The sequence below is a fragment of the Aethalodelphis obliquidens genome, unplaced genomic scaffold (genome assembly GCF_003676395.1).
Source record: "Aethalodelphis obliquidens isolate GAN/ISIS:26980383/991018 unplaced genomic scaffold, ASM367639v1 scaffold63, whole genome shotgun sequence".
Taxonomy (NCBI): Eukaryota; Metazoa; Chordata; class Mammalia; order Artiodactyla; family Delphinidae; genus Aethalodelphis; species Aethalodelphis obliquidens.
The window spans coordinates 9,711,575-9,728,638 of record NW_020838007.1 but is presented as its reverse complement, the minus strand read 5'-3'; the positions used below and the strand labels follow the sequence as shown (position 1 = coordinate 9,728,638).

General features: G+C 45.5%; 1 protein-coding gene across 8 annotated transcripts in view; it reads right to left on the bottom strand.

The window, feature by feature from the left end:
- Positions 1–1,793: 1,793 nt before the first annotated feature.
- Positions 1,794–17,064, bottom strand: part of DLGAP1 (DLG associated protein 1) — a 322,151-nt gene continuing 306,880 nt past the window's right edge. For 4 of the 8 annotated variants that reach the window (XM_027088554.1, XM_027088560.1, XM_027088557.1 and 1 more), the window contains 3 exons: positions 9,172–9,263; positions 4,818–4,970; positions 1,794–2,049 (listed from right to left, as the gene is read on the bottom strand). In XM_027088554.1, coding sequence (XP_026944355.1) covers positions 1,840–2,049; positions 4,818–4,970; positions 9,172–9,263 — 455 coding nt within the window. In that variant the 3' untranslated portion in view covers positions 1,794–1,839. The remainder of the gene's footprint in view (positions 2,050–4,817; positions 4,971–9,171; positions 9,264–17,064) is intronic. The other 4 variants (XM_027088555.1, XM_027088558.1, XM_027088553.1 and 1 more) reach the window with 2 other exon arrangements.

The window sequence follows — 17,064 nt, the reverse complement described above, 5'->3', positions numbered from 1 at the left end:
CTTACTTGATGCAAACTTTGTGTGACCTTCCTTGGCTGCTAGAGTAAAGAAAAGGTGTATTCTTTTTAAAACCAGCAATACTTGAAGCTCAAATTCTCTGTCTGCTCCAATTTTATAAAGCACTCAAAGGTGCTTTGTTCACCCTAGTTAAAAGTTGGTTGGTTGGTTTTTAAATGTTAGTAGCCCTTGTCTTGTAAACCACAGCAGTGAACATTTGTGCCCTGTTTATAAACATAGCTCAAAGCATCAATGGCTCTGAGAGGTAGCGAATTCTCTAGTGGTTTTAGAATATGTCCGTGAAAATAGTTGTTGCCAGAACCCATCACCTCTCTTAATTGCTTAAATAAAATTAAATTAGCACCTGGCTATGAGAGTGTTGTTGTTGTTGTTTTTTTAAAAAAAAGCATCTCTGGTGCAAGAGTATTTGATGTATGTTTTTAAAAGTCTTTCATTTTTCAATGGTAATTTCTAACGCTTTAGGGAGCTGGATAAAACGCCAGTGATCATTTAAGATCACCTCATTCTAAGTGCTTAAACTGCTACGAGTGAGGGCATTTAAAGATAACTTGAGCTGGATGCAAAAGTCATACTGGCCATCCATCAGGACTAAAAACGGAAATCAACATTCTCTGCCAAAAGCCTGGGTTTCTTTCAGTGTTTAGGAATCATGACACTGTCCCCCTCCATGTGGCCTCTGAACCTCGCAGGTCAAATTTCTTCTCTCTCTACCTGGGACCTCAAGACAAGTGGCCGCTCTTTGGAACGAGGCAGCATGTCTACTGGGACAGAAAGCTTATTTTACCGGTTTGACACAGGACAAAATCCTTATTCGGGGGTGTGTTAGGACTGTGGAGCAGTGAGAAAAGACTGATGAAGACAGACGTCTGCCGTATGAACTACTGGGTTAAAAGAGACGGATGTGTAGCATTCCAAGGGGATGCTAGGAAAATCCCAACTTTTCGCAGAAAGCAGCCCGGCTGCCATGTACAGCACTCCGTAAGCAGAGATGTACTTAGCTCTGTGTAATTAGGTAGGCCCCCAGGATGGACACTAACAAATTAATAGAACCAACACTTTCCCCTAAAGACCCCACCACCACCATCACAACAATATAATACACATAGTACAAGAAAAGCTGATAAAACACTTCAGGTGTAACTTTTCTTAAGAATAGGACAAAAGAAAAAATCCCTTATGTAGTCTTTTAAACTAGCAGTGCTTCCTTTGTCTTGCCTTGCCTATCTTCATTTTATTGCCTTTCAGAATAGATGGATATCCCTGAAAGATCGGATTGACAATCTTCTGCTGATTGAGACATCTGAAGCAGTGACTGATGACACAAGAGTGAGGCAGTTTTGCAGCTGTGAGCGACGCAGGTACCCCCGGCACCCGCAGGGTTTGCTTCTCTTTCCCCCACTCCGCATCCTGGTCCCCCGCCCCCCAGCCCCTCTGCGTCCCCTCTCGGTGTGTCACTTCCCGACTCCGGTGACAGGGTGTGTGATTTCTGAGGTTGGAAATCAAGTGTTCCATCTGCTTGCCCAAATAGGAAGCGTGTCGGGGAAATCAGGGGGATCGGAGCCCTAGTCTCCTAGTTTCTTTCGGGTGGAAGTCCGCGAGGTCCCGAGGGGACCACCCCCCTGGGGACCCCCCCACCCCGGGATCCTGGATTTCTGAGATACCCTATGGTTCGATATTGCTGGAATCTAAGGACAGACAAGCTCGAGAGAACGGAGGATGGCGGGTGACCTAGAGGGGCCGCGTCTACACGGGTGGGCGGGCCAAGAAGGCGAAGGGCGGGCGCCGGGGAGGAGGCGGCCGGGGGCGCGGCGGCCGGGGGCCTCAGAGCCGGGTCTGCGCCTCGGGGATGTAGATCTCGATGCTCTCGGCGCTCTCGGTGGCCGAGTTCTGGCGGACGGACGCGGCGCGCTTGGCGGCCATCAGGCGCTTGCGGGCCTCCTGGCGCTGCGAGCTCTCCAGCGAGCGCTCCCGGATCAGCGGCGCGGGGCCCTTCGCCGGCTTCTTGGGCACTGGAGGAGGGGCCCTTCGCTCCTGATCAAAGCAGAAGGTTCAGGACATTACACAGCTTCTCAGGACAAGCTTGGGAAAAACTGGGATAGGTCAGTAGTTAGCACACTTTTTTTTTTTTTTTTAACCCTAGGGGTGGTTGGTTTATTTTTGATCTCTCACTTTATATATATATATATATATATATATATATATATATATTTACATGTATAGATATGTATATATTTTTTCTTCATTATTCTGGCTTGCGTATTCAAAAGCTGCAGGGGGAAAAAAATACCGGTAAGTTTAAGGCCAAGGGTAAAGCTGGATGGCAGAACTAGGTCTCTCCAAGGGAAGGATGTGGGTATTTAAAATGCCCCCCCCCCCCCCCCCCCCGCCTGCTGAAAGGCTGCGGCTCCCAGCACGTTTACTGCGGTTTTTCTCTGGAGGCTCCAGACTGTTCTGGGTGCCAGAGATGGGAAAGGGTGGCAGCGGTCGCCTCTTAGAACTCTGCATCCCCCTAAGGAGGGAGGCGGAGGGTGCGAGCTCGGTTCAGAGTTTAAAAACATCCCCGCCCTCTCCTCGGGCCCACCCAAACCTAAACAACCAAACGAGGAAGAAGATTGTAAGCCCGCGTTCGTTTAGCTTTGCTGATGCCACAGTGAGTTACACCCGTTTGCACATCACACACAAACACACAGCAATGCACTGGGCAGGGTCACCCTGGAGGGAGGACTTGGACAGTTCCTTACCCTCCCGGGTAGTGGAGTCAGCTCCTAAAACATCCTGCTGGACCGTCACGCCTTAGGGATCTCGGGGCGACTGTGGCGGCCCAGAGGGCAATTCCATCACAGGGACAGACACTGTGCCATGAAAACTGAACACAAGACTGAAAGAGTTCATCCCCCTAGCAGCAGCAAACTAGAAAACGGGTGGCTCTGTTTAAATGCAGTTGCAAAAACAAAAGCCATATATCACTTGGGCTGGAGAAAGAAGTACAGTGGGAAAGAAGGGAATCTAAACCACAAAGGATTTTGGGGAAAAAGATGGTGAGTTTTCAGGCTGCACAAAGGTCCACGTGAATCTGATGGTTTCATTTTTTAATAAAATACCCTAATTCTCATAAAACTAAATGTGAAAAGTATCTTAAATTAGGGATTCCATGATTCTCCCAAGGGCATTCTCTGTGTTCCTCCTTGCTTGCCTGGGTGAAGCCCTAGTTAACGTACTGCACTGGAGTTGCCCGCCGGCTGTTTAAGGTGGCGTCTTGTGTGGATAAAACAGGGGAGCACAGAGTGCAAACCATAGTCCACCAACCCTGATTGTCTTGTTCATTGTTTCCCTTCCAGTTCATGGGCTGATGCAAAGCTCTGATGACAGACAACGTGCGTGAAGATTTAGATATCAAGTTAACTAATGATTTACTGTGTCAATAGGTTACCTATATCAATTCTTAGCTTCACTCCTTTTGGACGTTTAAAATCTTCATTGTTGGGTAACTCAGTCGATATTTTGGAAACTTTTTAGTCATATTTTCCTTTCCTTGCACATTTTATTTTTTAACTATAATTTTTAAAAATCCATGAGTGAGAAATCAGGTGGATCAGCTCTAGAAATTCAGTCACCAGTATGTGTGTACATCTGTAGTGTTTTCTTAAAATCAGACCAATTTAAAAGCTTACGTAGCAGACAGTTTTAAACCCAGATTAAAGAAAACTAGATTGAGTGCAAATGTTTGGCTCCCCCAGTGAGAGGCCACACAGACATCAATGGTACTTTGATGCTTCGCACCAAAACCCCACAGGTGGATGGTGACAGAATTAGAGATGAGGGACAGTGATGAGAGCGGTGGCCCCTTTGATGATGCACCGGCTGTTGGCACTGGATTTCTCCCGGGAGCCCGTGGACCCCAAGAACCCTGGTATTATAATGGGCAGCAGCAGAGTAGGTTGGACTGCTGCTTGCTCTCTGATAGGTGCAGGGATAGGAAAAGGGCATCACAAGTATAGCTGTGCCTAATATTTAGAAGGTGAATCTCTCGGGAACATCTGACCTCAGGCCATAGGAAAGCAAAGGGTTAAAAAAGTCATGCATGCCTGGCCAGCCTAGGGAGGTGGACATTGGATACCTGGGCAAGCCTGGTGGACCCGCCGTAATCAAATGTGAAAATTGCCATTTATTAATTCAAGTAAAAGCATTTGAGTCTTTACTTCTACGCTCTCGCGTGAGGAACCCAGTGAGCGATATTCCCCAGGGCAAACCAACCAACAGTAAAACTCTTAAAAAATCCCAACATTTATGATTACTGTGAAACTTTACGGTGTGTATATTTTTACACTTGAACAACAGTGGTTTCTTTATTACTATATTTATGAAATGATTATCAAAGTCGGTTAGTTTGCAGGGCTTCCTATTTTCTCGGAAGCACGTGCTAGGGGTGTAAGGAAGTTGAGCTCTTGCTGTATGTAACCGTGCACTGAAGATGTCATTTATTTTAGTTTAAAAAGCAAAATGGAGGCAGTTCCTTCCAGTGACTAAAATGGTTTAACTTAAAGTTTAATTAACAAAAAAAGCCACATTCCCATTTTCCAATTCACACAGACAGGTTTTTCTTTAAAAATATGCCTGAAACATATTACAGATAATATCCCAAGTGATTACTATGTAAACATTGTCATTACAATGAAATTGATATGATATCAGCTCCATTTCACATTGTAAACAGCAAGACTGAAAGCAGAAGCCTATTTAGACTGTCCAGTGTTTGTGCAGGTTTTTAAATGAACCATACAAAATCGACATTGTTCTACCTTCTTGTCAAGAGGATCCATCTGTTTCCAATTATTGGCCTTTAACTGATGAAGTTCATCAAATTTCATACTAATATTTTCTATGGACAACTGCAGCATGTCCCAGAACCCCGCCAAATCCTGGGAGGTGGGCCTCGGATGAGCGCTGGGATTCTGTACGAGAGAAAGAAAAACATTCGCGCTTTAGAGGTGATGATCTAGGACAACAAGCACAGGACCAAGGCGGCCTTTTCAAATATTTCAAATAACGCAAGGAGGATGAGTTCCTTTTGGTTTTCAGATAGGAGAGAGAAGTGAGGCTATCGATGGCCCTTTTATTCATTTCATATTTTATATATGTCTTATATACATATTCACCTTTCTTAAGGAATAATTGACCAAATTGCAAAATATTTAGAGTGTGCAACGTGATGATGTGATATATACACACATTGTGAAAGGACTCCCCCGGTCGAGTTAAGTAACACATCATCACCTCATGTATTTATCTTTGTGTGTGTGTGAGAACATTTATGTTCTACTCTCTTGGCGAAGCCCAGTTATACAATACACTGCTATCAACTATAGTCACCATGTTGTAATTAGATCTTCAGACCTTATTCATTTGATAGCTGAAAATCTGTACCGTGTTGCCAACCTCTCCCTGTTTCCCCCACACCCAAGCCCCTGGCAACCACGTTTATACTCTCTCTGAGTTTGGTTTTTTAAAAAAGATTCCACTGCAAATGATAAGTTTATACATTCATCTTATACACATTGGAGTCAGTGATTCTCAATGTCAAAGTAAAATTCTTCTTTTGTTAATATTACATCCTTCAGTACGCTATGGCAGGGAGTCTATAAACATTTGAAAAATCCCAGAATGTATGATCTATGACAAGATGCATTTAAAGCTATATTTAAAGGAAAATACCTTTTGCAAAAAAAAAAAAAATACAGTGTATTGGTACTAGAGTCAGTATTCAACTCCATGCCATCCAACATACTCAGAGAACATATAAGGAATCTAAAGTAAAGTTCATTTTAATACTCATGTTGAGTGAAAATACTAGGGCAAACAATGATAAGTAATAAAAGAACTGGATTTTCAAACTACTGTGTGTTTAACAATTAAGATATCTCTAATGTAGGAAGTCATGTTATCATATAAGTACTTGGACAAAATCATTTGGAAGCGAATTAGTTTTAAATTGACCATAACGTAACATGGCAAATGTGAGAACACTTGTCTATACACACACATAGATGCCTGTAGTGACCCATTTGCTAGATAATATTAAACATTCTTTGGTTTGTGGATTGACTTTCTTTGCCCTCATTCACGTATCCCTGACAAGTACTAGAAAGTATGAACCACTCATTTATATGGTCTGAGACAGAAAAAACAACTAAAGACTGAAGGTGTTGTGTTCATCGCTGGTTACTACCTGCAACAGTAGCTAAAGGCATTCATGGGCAGATGGGTGGGACTCCCACTTGCCAAAAGTTTCTAGCAGGGGTCCGTTTTGGTTACCTCTGGGAATCTGGGCAATTGGAAAGACTGTGAAGTCTCATGCCATATAATAACTGGAGGCCAGTTTGTACTTTTAAAATCAGCCCTATGAAAATATCATCAGAATTTCAGGAAGCTCAAGGTTGGTGACCATCAAAGTTAATAAGTTGGAAAGAACGTTTTACCCCTTTCATGGACTAGCATTATTGGTCTGGCTTCAAAATAAATACAAGTAAAGAATATATTTATAAACTTACACTTTTAAAACTACCCATAGATCATTGGAATAAGTAAGTTCTAAAATTTGTAAGTATTTGGGTCAGTGTTAAACTCTATTCTAATGACATCTGAATTAACAAGAGGGTTTCTCTGTAGTACTTTGATTTAGTAAACTAAAAAGAAAGTTTCTTAATATCTAGGTTCAGAATAGACAGATAATAGCTTTGACAAAGTACTTGTCAAATGGAGTTTTATGATCTCGCAATATATTTCCTTATCTTATTGGTAACTAAAAGCTAAATTGCTCATACTTTGAAGTTCACCGAAGTCTTTTAGGTCACAAGCTCCGTTGGTTAAACTGTTTTAGTGCATCAGTCGATGAAATGATAGAGGTCGTTTAACTCTGTAACACGGGTAATTTGTTCCTTTCCCACCAAGACTCTCTTTGCTGACACAGCCTCCAGGGGATGGATGGGGAAGCAGAGGGAAAGAGCCTGGGTGCTCAGCCAGTCTCCGAATCAGAGGCTCCTGTGACACCCCGGCGCAGAAGGAGATGCACAGCCCGCTTGAGTATGAACCAGGCCACTTGGAGGTCAGAGGTGGTAGAGGTTGAGAAGGATACGGCGGGCCAGGTCCCTGGGTTGACTTTTGTTGCAATGCATTTATTCTATGCCCGAGAGTCAAGTCGGAGACAAGGTGCAAGTGTTCTCAGGTGTCCTCCTCAGAGTAAGAACTCAAGCAAGCAGAGCTGGGCCTGGGGTGACCGATCTCAGTGCTGCTTCAATGCACCTTTGTGGACCTAAGTGGTACCATCACCAGGCCACCGTGCTTCCTGCTGCAGAGGAGATGGAGCTGAGCCAGCAGGGTGAGGAGGGGACTCAAATCCTGGGGGGCCTTTACAGGGATTGAAGTCGAACACACTGGGATCTGAACCTTGGCTCTGCCTCTTACCACGCGGCCCTGGCAAGTCACTGAGCTCTTTCAGGCCCATTTTCCTCAACGGTAGAACCGTCATAAAAATAATGTCACTATATTCTCCAGACCGTTGCTTTGAGGATCTAACCAGATCATAAACTTAAAAGCTCTGAGGACACAGTGCGCTTCTGCTCCTGCTTCTATAATTCTTTTCAAAGGTGTGCTGTGTTTGCCCTGTAGCGTGTACTTATTGGTCTCCGCCTGTGTCTTTTGGCCAGTTTGAGAAATATGGCTTTATATGAACTTTTTTACGTATGATTCTTTACAAGAGCAAAGAATCATATTAATTAAGATCTGTGGGCCTTCCCTGGTGGCGCAGTGGTTAAGAGTCCGCCTGCCGATGCAGGGGACGCGGGTTCGTGCACACGGCCCGGGAAGATCCCACGTGCCGCGGAGCGGCTGGGCCCGTGAGCCATGGCCGCTGAGCCTGCGCGTCCGGAGACTGTGCTCCGCAACGGGAGAGGCCCGCGTACCGCGAAAAAAAAAAAAAAGATCTGTGACACATCCGCAAGTTTACAGATTAGCAGGAATTCTGTACCTGGCACGTAGTGAAGCTCAATAAGATATTGGTTGAATCACTTATCAATACATCTACTAATATATATTATCTCATAATTCAGAATAGAATTTCTGAGACGCTGAAAGAAGGGTCAGGTAATTTTTGCTGAGGGAGGAGAAAACAAACTATAGATGTCAGGGGTGGGGGTGAGGAGGAAGGAAAGGATAGCCCCAAGGGGAGGGTTCAAAAAGAAAAGCCTGGTGAAGAGAGACGGAGAGCACCAACTTTTGCCGGGTTTGTATCTGCTCTTGGTTGAGCCCTGTCTAGATAAATTCCCTGCGGTCTGTATTTGTCCTTGTTAACAAGATGTGGTTAGAACTCTAAAATCATAGTCTGGGTCAATCCGATTGCAAATGATTCATGTTTTTAACCTTCCAGGAGATAAACTAGTTGCTTTTCATTTTCTTTATTTAGATCCGACTTGATCATTAATTGACCAATGAAAGCTATGTTTGTGGAATGACACTTGTAGGGATGGTAGCATTTAAAAAAAATTCTGTGAGGAAGCTCTTGCCCTTGTATTTTGCTGGTAATTTTTTTAAAATGTTGTTGATGCTAGTATTAGTTTTGTCTCTTTGTCCTGGTTTATTTTGTTTCTGTATGTCCAAGAAGGATGAATGATTCATTGGTCTCAGGGAGATCAAATCTATACTTTATGACACCTTCCACTTCTGATTCTTGAATTAAAACAGAGAACTCTGATAAGAAAATAAGCCCTGATGGCTATTTCAGAAAGAAACTCATTATCGAAAATGATCTTTTTGCTGTAATATTATTTTTTACGTATCAGTCTTCTCCATAGTTTGGTAAGAATAATGAAATCAGAAGGCCAGGAAAATGGAAAGTCTTCAGTTACCGAACAAAAAAGGGGAGGGGAATGGAGTTTTAGCCTGATTGGATTCTTTCTTCAAAGATTACTTAAGTATAACATAAATATTTTTAATTTTAAGAAAAGCAGGAAATATATGATTCATCAGAAAACTCTCTATTCCAGGTTAGAGAGTCCGATGGGCTGTGACTTGGTTCTACTTTAGGTGGACCGGTCTTGACAACAGGTTCTTCTCGTGGTACTAGCAGGGAAAATGGTAGTGATGGGTAAGGATACCTACCAGGTTTTCTTCACACAGTTCTCTGAACTGGTAGAATTTCTGGGCCATAAGAAGTTGGGCACTGCCAACTGCAGTTCGGATTTTCCCTAGAACTGAAAAAAGCAAACAGACAAGAAGTTTACACGTGATGTCTCATTGCTGAGACTTAGTCTGGTAAAGCAAAGAGGAAGTTATGCTGTAGCAATTAGGGAAAACGATATGCACACCGCACGCGCGCACACGCACACAGCCCGGTCGTGGCCGTTGCTCTGCGGTCTATGGAACAGACGCTCCTGGGTTAAAGAAGAAAACCAACCTGGAGAAAAACACATGCTCCTCATGCATCTTTCTTAGGAATAACGGAGTTTTCCATCACAGCCCTGGATGTTACCAGGAAAGGAGGCAAATAGTTTTGCTTTTTTTTTTTTTTTTTTCCTTTTACTGCAAGGATGAATTTCAAGTGTTTGCCAGTACAGTTATGGATTTATTTGTGTCAGCAGTCATGGTCTGCTAGCTTGTTTTTCTAATACGAGTTCAAACACAAGAAAAGCAGCCCTAATTTGGAGCGGGGAATCTCGTGGCACTCACCATATCCCATCCATAGCCTTCATTATTTTTCCGGAGTTCAGCCACTGGTACTGTCAGGAAAGAGCCATGGCCAGTTGCAAGATTGTCTAAGGAGTGAACATTGTCAGCCCGTTGCCTAGGGGACGCCAGCACCGCCCCTGCTTTTCCACTCCACAGACCAACGTTATTGTTCATAGAGGTTTAATTCCCTGTGCACTGTGCTGAAAATCCTCCCTTTGCAAGCTACTTCTTGCCTCCGGTGCAGTCGAAGGGGAGAACCTTTCAGCGCATGGGCGAGCTGAGCAGAAAGGAGCCTCTGCCCCAGCATCCCGAGCATCCCGAGCTCCGCGTTATCCCGGAGGCGCTCCCTACGCCGGTGGGGCCCGGGCTGCTGCGCGGCTGGAGCCCGGCCCCCCGGCACTGGGCACCGGGCAGGAAGGAAGGGGAAACGGCGCCCACAGAGAAAGCCAGAGCGGGGGAGCCTCCGAGGGGTGCTTGCCCGCTTGGAGATCTTCACAGGGAGAGATTTTATGGGACTGAAGCAACGTTTTTGCTGCTGTAGTTTTGTTCTGAATTTACCGAGCCTGAGACTCGGAGTGGAATTAGATCTCCCTTTCTTGACCTCATTCCCCACAAAGACTGAGAAGACAACGAAAAGCAACTTCATTTTGGGGTTTCTAGTCATCTGCTCCTCTGTTTAAGGCTGCCAGGCTGGATAACGATTTCGGCTGCCCACCCCCTGGGCACTACCCAAATATTTCAGCCTTCCCGCACATGTGACCAGGGCATCTCTGAACTCTAGAAGTCACCAGTCACACCAGAGCTATAGTGCAGAGATTACCTCCCCAGGGATAGCGGAGGTCCCCCTTGAGAGCCACCAGGCAGCAAATTTTCAGGCCTAGGAGTTGACATTTTTTCAATCTGTTTGTAAAATCTCTGGGGATGATTACCTTTTCCTCTTTAACAGATCAATCACTTGTGTGAGGTCTCCCTCCTTTTCTCAACACCCCAAAGCAGAAAAGACAGCACAGGGCACCACAGAAGTTAAGAGTACTGGCCCTGACTGGCCAAGGATCCTTGCTGGAACACTTCCTAGCTACTGCCCTGGACAAGTCACCTAATCTCTGTTCTCTTATATGTAAAATGGGGCTAAGGGTACCTACTTACTGGCAGGGTTGTTGTGAAGGTTAAAAGCGGCAATGTGGGGGCTTCCCTGGTGGCGCAGTGGTTGAGAGTCCGCCTGCCGATGCTGGGGACGCCGGTTTGTGACCCGATCCGGGAAGATCCCACATGCCGTGGCCACGGGGCGGCTGGGCCCGTGAGCCATGGCCACTGGGCCTGCTCGTCCGGAGCCTGTGCTCCGCAACGGGAGAGGCCGCAACGGTGAGAGCCCCGCGTACCGCAAAAAAAAAAAAAAAAAAAAGCGGCAATGTGTGTGAATTGCTTAGGACTGGATCCGATTATACAGCAAGTGCTCAATAAATGTTTATTATTGAGGACCAGGACTCCACACTTCCACTGTGGGTGTGCGACTGTGGGCCCCACACTTGCTCTGCCCAGAAGAGAAAAAAAAAAAATGTCTGGATTATTCATAGGCAACCAGTATCCTTGGTTGTCTGGGACAGGTATGTGCTTTGAAGGACCTGTCCCAGTTCAGTCAGAGACAGATCGGAAGGGGCACTTCCTAAGTGAACACATGGCTTTAGGCAAGCTCTGAGGTTTCTGGAAACCTCTCTGAATGATCTTGCTGAAGGGCAGGACTGTGACACCAGCAAATCTCAGAATGATTCCTAAAAGCTTAGAACCAGAACCCAGGTCTCCAATCGGCTGCCTGGGATTGTACAGCTCCTGGGGACTGTGAGAGAAACTTGAGGTATCCGGATACACCTCAAGAGTTTGAGCTAATGGCTCTCAATGACACCCAGATACCTAAGCTCTGTAATGGACCGCATAGCAAGATGAGCTGAATAAGCCAGCGATTCTCAAATGAGGGGAAAGCACTGCTGCAAACAATCATTTGGGCAATACCCACCACGTAGGCAGGGGCTAACTCGGATGTCTTCTTGGAAGTTAAGCAAGGGACATCTTCACTCAGCATGGTCTGGTGAGAGCGAAAACACCGGGAATAGAGTCGGGGCCGTTCTGTTTTTCAGGTTTTTACCATCACGTTCTTGAATGGAAATTCCCTGCTGGCTCCAGGATTACTTGCATTTCTAGTGTCCTTTCCTAGGCCCAGGGTGGGGAGATGAGGATTTGTCTCCATGAACCAGGAGGTCTGGGACAAGCAGACGATTACCCCTACTTCCTTGTCCTCCACGCTTTCTTTTCCAGAGAACTAAAAACTCACTTTGATCTTAAGAAAGCTCTAATAAAATTTTTTTCGTTTACTTTTTCCATTGGACACTCACTTGGTGGGTGAAATAACTCTTTTCTTCTGAAGGTAAAATTCATATTTGTTACATAGGCTTTGAGGAAGTAAAAAAGACAAAGTAAATGGTAAACTCCAATGGAAGTAAAAAGTAGGGAAAAAAAAGGCTGAAGGTTGGTAAAGAAATGAGATAAAGGGCTTGCCTGGTGGCGCAGTGGTTAAGTGCTGATTCAGGGGACACGGGTTCGAGCCCTGGTCCGGGAAGATCCCACATGTTGCAGAGCAACTAAGCCCGTGCGCCACAACTACTGAGCCTGTGCTCTAGAGCCCGCGAGCCACAGCTACTGAGCCCATGTGCTGCAACTACTGAAGCCCACATGCCTAGAGCCCATGCTCCGCAACAAGAGAAGCCACCGCAATGAGAAGCCCGCGCACTACAACGAAGAGTAGCCCCCGCTCACTGCAACTAGAGAAAAGCCCACGCGCAGCAACAAAGACCCAACTCAGCCAAAAATAAATAATATTTGAAAAAAAAAGAAATGAGATTAAGAAGAAAGAAGAATCTGAAAGTCATTTTTTTTTTTCTTTTTTTGTGGTAGGTGGGCCTCTCACTGTGTGGCCTCTCCCATTGCGGAGCAGAGGCTCCGGACGCGCAGGCTCAGCGGCCATGGCTCACGGGCTCAGCTGCTCCGCGGCATGTGGGATCTTCCCAGGCCAGGGCACAAACCCGTGTCCCTTGCGTCAGCAGGCGGACTCTCAACCACTGCGCCACCAGGGAAGCCCTGAATGTCATTTTGAAACTACTCTAAAATGTTCCATACCAGCCTTCAGCAGGGTGGAAAGAAAAGTACTTCTCTCAGGGATGCTAGGAAAAGAAGGATAAGGGAGCAAGCGTAAATGAGATATTCAGGCTGCCTCTGTGGGCCTTTCCTATGCATGTAACAGCCCAACCTGGTGAAAGAAAGTTCCAGAAGAGGCCTAGGTACAAGACATCTTCCCAAGGTGTTAGCCTTGCATCTCACTATTTTATTGTACGTGGTGGCAATTAACTTCGCAGGGGCTGGGTTGGCCCTCAAAGCCAAGGCCAAAATGTCAAAGGAGCCTGAAAGGACTTGTGGGATCTACACAAAAGCTGGTGCGGGGACACTCCCTGTGGGTTCTGGGAATTCACTCATTTACTCAGCAAATATTGAATAAGGGCATACGATGTGCCAGGTTGTGCTGCATGGATGTGACACGGTGATGAGGACAAAATCTTGCCCTTGTGGATTCCATTCTGGTGAGGGGACGTGGGGGAGATGGACGTCAGAAATACAAACATGGCTATACGTGTTTGGGATCTGCTGAATCACTTGAATTGGGATGGATGGGAAGAAGTATGATTGAGCCAAAGCACAGTGAATTCTTTAAATGGTGATCAGAGAGCTTTCAGTTCTCTTGGTCTCTCTCCTTAAAAAAGGAAAGTAAGCAAAGAACAACAACAACAAAAGTGGTTTGTGTGGATATCCGTTGCAATATGAAATTGGCTCTGGACTAAACTGTTATAGTAATCATCATTTGAAAATGTCACTGTTTTTTATTTTGGAAAAAAGTTAAAATACATGAAAGTACAAAAAGGGCAAGAGAGCAAACATCAATGGATGTGCTCTCCCTCAAAGGATCAAATGTTAGTTTTTTTCAAATTTGCTTCTGAACTTCTACTTCTTTCTTTTTTTCCCTTCTCTCCCTCTCCAGTGAAGGGAAGCCCTACGGACAAAGTATTTGTTCTCTACTTCTGTCCCCTTTGCCTCCCTCCCTAAAGGAAACCACTAGACCAGACAACCAACATCCCAGTCCCACCCCGGAGTTTATGAAGGTGTCTCCTTTGGTCCTAGAAAGGCGACAGCTAAGGGCCTTCTTGAGAGCAAAGGAGAGCGTTAGATTGGGGTAACCCCTCTAGCACAGCTGAGACCCCACGGCCTAGAATGGGCGGTTGAAGGCTCTGTCCATCCAGGAGGAAGATGTGCCCCTGGGGTTTCCTTTAGTTGTTTTTTTCCTCACACTCTGGTCCACACAGTCTTTCCAGATTGTTCCATCCAAATGTAGTTAATAGTTTTTACCATCCATTTCCCTTAGGGCCCATTCTCTGCCTCTTCCAGAATAATAATCTCTGCTGTGTCACCCCAGGCATGCCATTTAACCATGATTTATTCCATCTATTTGTATCACATGTAATCACCGATTAGGCCTTGTCTTGCTTTGCCGCTCTTTGCATGTAGAGAACCCTGGTTTCCCTGCATGCCTATAAGAACGCTGATGGTGAATTTTTTCAGGTTCCTTTCTCCCTTTCCTTTCCTCCCAGCTCCTGTGTTAGTCTATCCCTCAGTGGGACTGCAGAACAACAACCCAAAACGCTGTTGAACTGAACTCCTTCTGTGTAAGAAGTGGGCATCTCTTTATTAACTCCCCCACTTCTAAGCTTAGAGACCTCTCATCCCACGATGAATGGGTGGCTCTGGGGGAATCATAGCAGAGAGGACAGGCCTGGATTAGCTCACCACACAAAGCCAGGAAGATCAGAAAGGCCATCACTGTTTGGTTTTTGCAAAAACCTGCCTATTTATATTACTATTACCTTGTATTTCAAAGCACTTTCACGCGCACATCTAATGTGATCCCTACCCCGTGGGGCAGGGCCAATGTCATCATTTTAGCTGAGAAAAGCTGGGCTCAAAGTATGAAGTGTCTTCCCTGGGGCCCTGGTCCAGCTGTGCCCTTTTCCCTCAACACTTACTGAGAATTGGTTCTGAATCTACTCAACTGAAGGCCTCTGAGCATGATTTCTTTCCTTTATCCACACTTTCTAGCCACGGCCAGTGGAGAGAAGGGGGGCAGCTGTAACCAGTCAGTGGGGGAATTTGCAGAAGTTCGGCAAGTCTGATCCCTGTCCTACGTCAGGGCAGGAGGGCAAAGCACGTCTACCGAAAATGACTGTCGCACAAAGAAATCTCAGTCACGAAAAGAATGCAGGAACCAGGGGTCACTTGAAAGAGATGGTGGGTTTAAGGTTCAAGTTTTGTTTTTTCTTTGAAAGACTATGCATCATAATGAGAAGCAGAGAAAGACAAAATAGTCTTTTATGAAAACCACGATTTAAAATTTCCTCGCTATGTTCAATCAGAAACCCAGACATCTAGAAAAGAGCACACCTCCTCCTTCCCACTGACCCCCACATGGTACCATTTTTATTTTGGGAACAAGGAGGTGGTATAAAAGGCACAGGAGTGAAGGGAATGAACAGTTTCTCTCAAGTGTTCAGTGGTAGCCGAGTAAAAAACAAAGGCCGTCTCCGCCGGGGACGTGTCTGACTTTTTGCTGAGTCAAAACCCTTATTTTATATCCATAGGCCTAGCTCCCTCTCTCTGCCATCACAATCTGTGTGGTTGAATCTGTTTGTCACAAGACTTTCAGGATCAAGGGATTCCTGGCCATGAAACGAAAGCAGAATCATCCCCTTCCCCAGTGGATTTGGATAAAAACTGGGAATAAAATCTGGTCCGGCTCCAATCAGAGACACTGGATGAGACTGAGCTGGGTCTATAAGGAACCGCGTGGGAGATATTTATACTATATATATATTTATACTGTGTTACACATATTTATACTGTATCAGAGTCGCCAGCATCTTACCATGTCAAGCTGAAAACATCCCGACTATCTAGACCGTTGGATGTGTTTTATTGGGAAAATGATTTTTTTCTTTGTTTCTACATTTCTGCATGAGTAGCTTGGTTCAGGAATAAATATGTGTGACCCTTTGTTTGAAAAAAATATCCTTATGCATAACCAACATACGCATTTAATATTCAAGAAGGGTTAGGCCTCTAGAGCTGACAGGCCAGAAGCACTGGTTGCTTTGACTGCTTCCAGTTCTTACGGACTATGCCGGCTCCACCATCAGCATTTATATCTTCAACCTGGACACTACCTATCAATACAGAGGAGTCCGTCTGGCTGTCCCACCAGTGGTGAAGCTTCTGCAGTGGACAGGCTGGTGGGACACGTCCCAGGCCCTGCCGCCTACACCTAATTCCCCTGGTCTGCTTCCTTTCCTAACTTCCTCTCTGTGTGACATCCCAGAAAGAGAATAGGCACTGGAGTCAGAAATACCACTTATCAGCTGCGGAGCTTGGGAGAATGTATTGTACTCTCAGACTCTGTTTTCTTTGTCTGTCAAGCGATCATAATGCTATCTTCATAGGATTGCTGATTATTTAATGAAATCATATATGGAAATTGTTAGGATGTAGCAGGAATTATAACTCCTATATCCTATCGACATTCTTTAGCTCTTGGTCATTCACCTGGGAAACTAAAAGGTGACATGATCCCAAACAGGGAATTATTTATCCTGCTAATCTTCACGCTCCATCATCTCTCCCCAACAGTGTGAGCTGACTGAACGTCCTCTTTTTTTGGTGGCTTTCATGCAGGCAGGCTTAGACAAGCGTCAGTGTGTGGGGGAATCACGCCTTTGGTCTGTGCGCATAAGAAATCCACAACAATTCTTCAGGGCCCCAGATTTTCATGCCTATCTGGGCATATCTCCCCACCTAACAGAGCTAGAACAGTGGCCAACTGGCTGCTGGATGACAGAGACACACGGAGAAGACAGGACCTTAACCAAGGCTGGACGCCTAGACCATCCTGCCGGAGCCTGTGCAGAAAACAGACTCGCTGCAAAATCAAGGGTCAGACCCTCCCCGGGAGCCACAGATGCTCCAGCAAAACAAGGTCCATCTTCAGGTGCAGAGTAGGCCAGACACATCTGGCCTGCAGGGCGCTGGGCCCACCCGATGCTCTGTGAGCTGTGTTTTGCCGTGTGGTTTAGAGCCATTCAGACCCATGGGTTCCAAACTCAGCCCATCTCTTGCAGCTGTTTATTAGTCCTTCAAGATGGTCTTGGTCACCTCCCTCCCTGACCCTCCTTTTCTGACTCT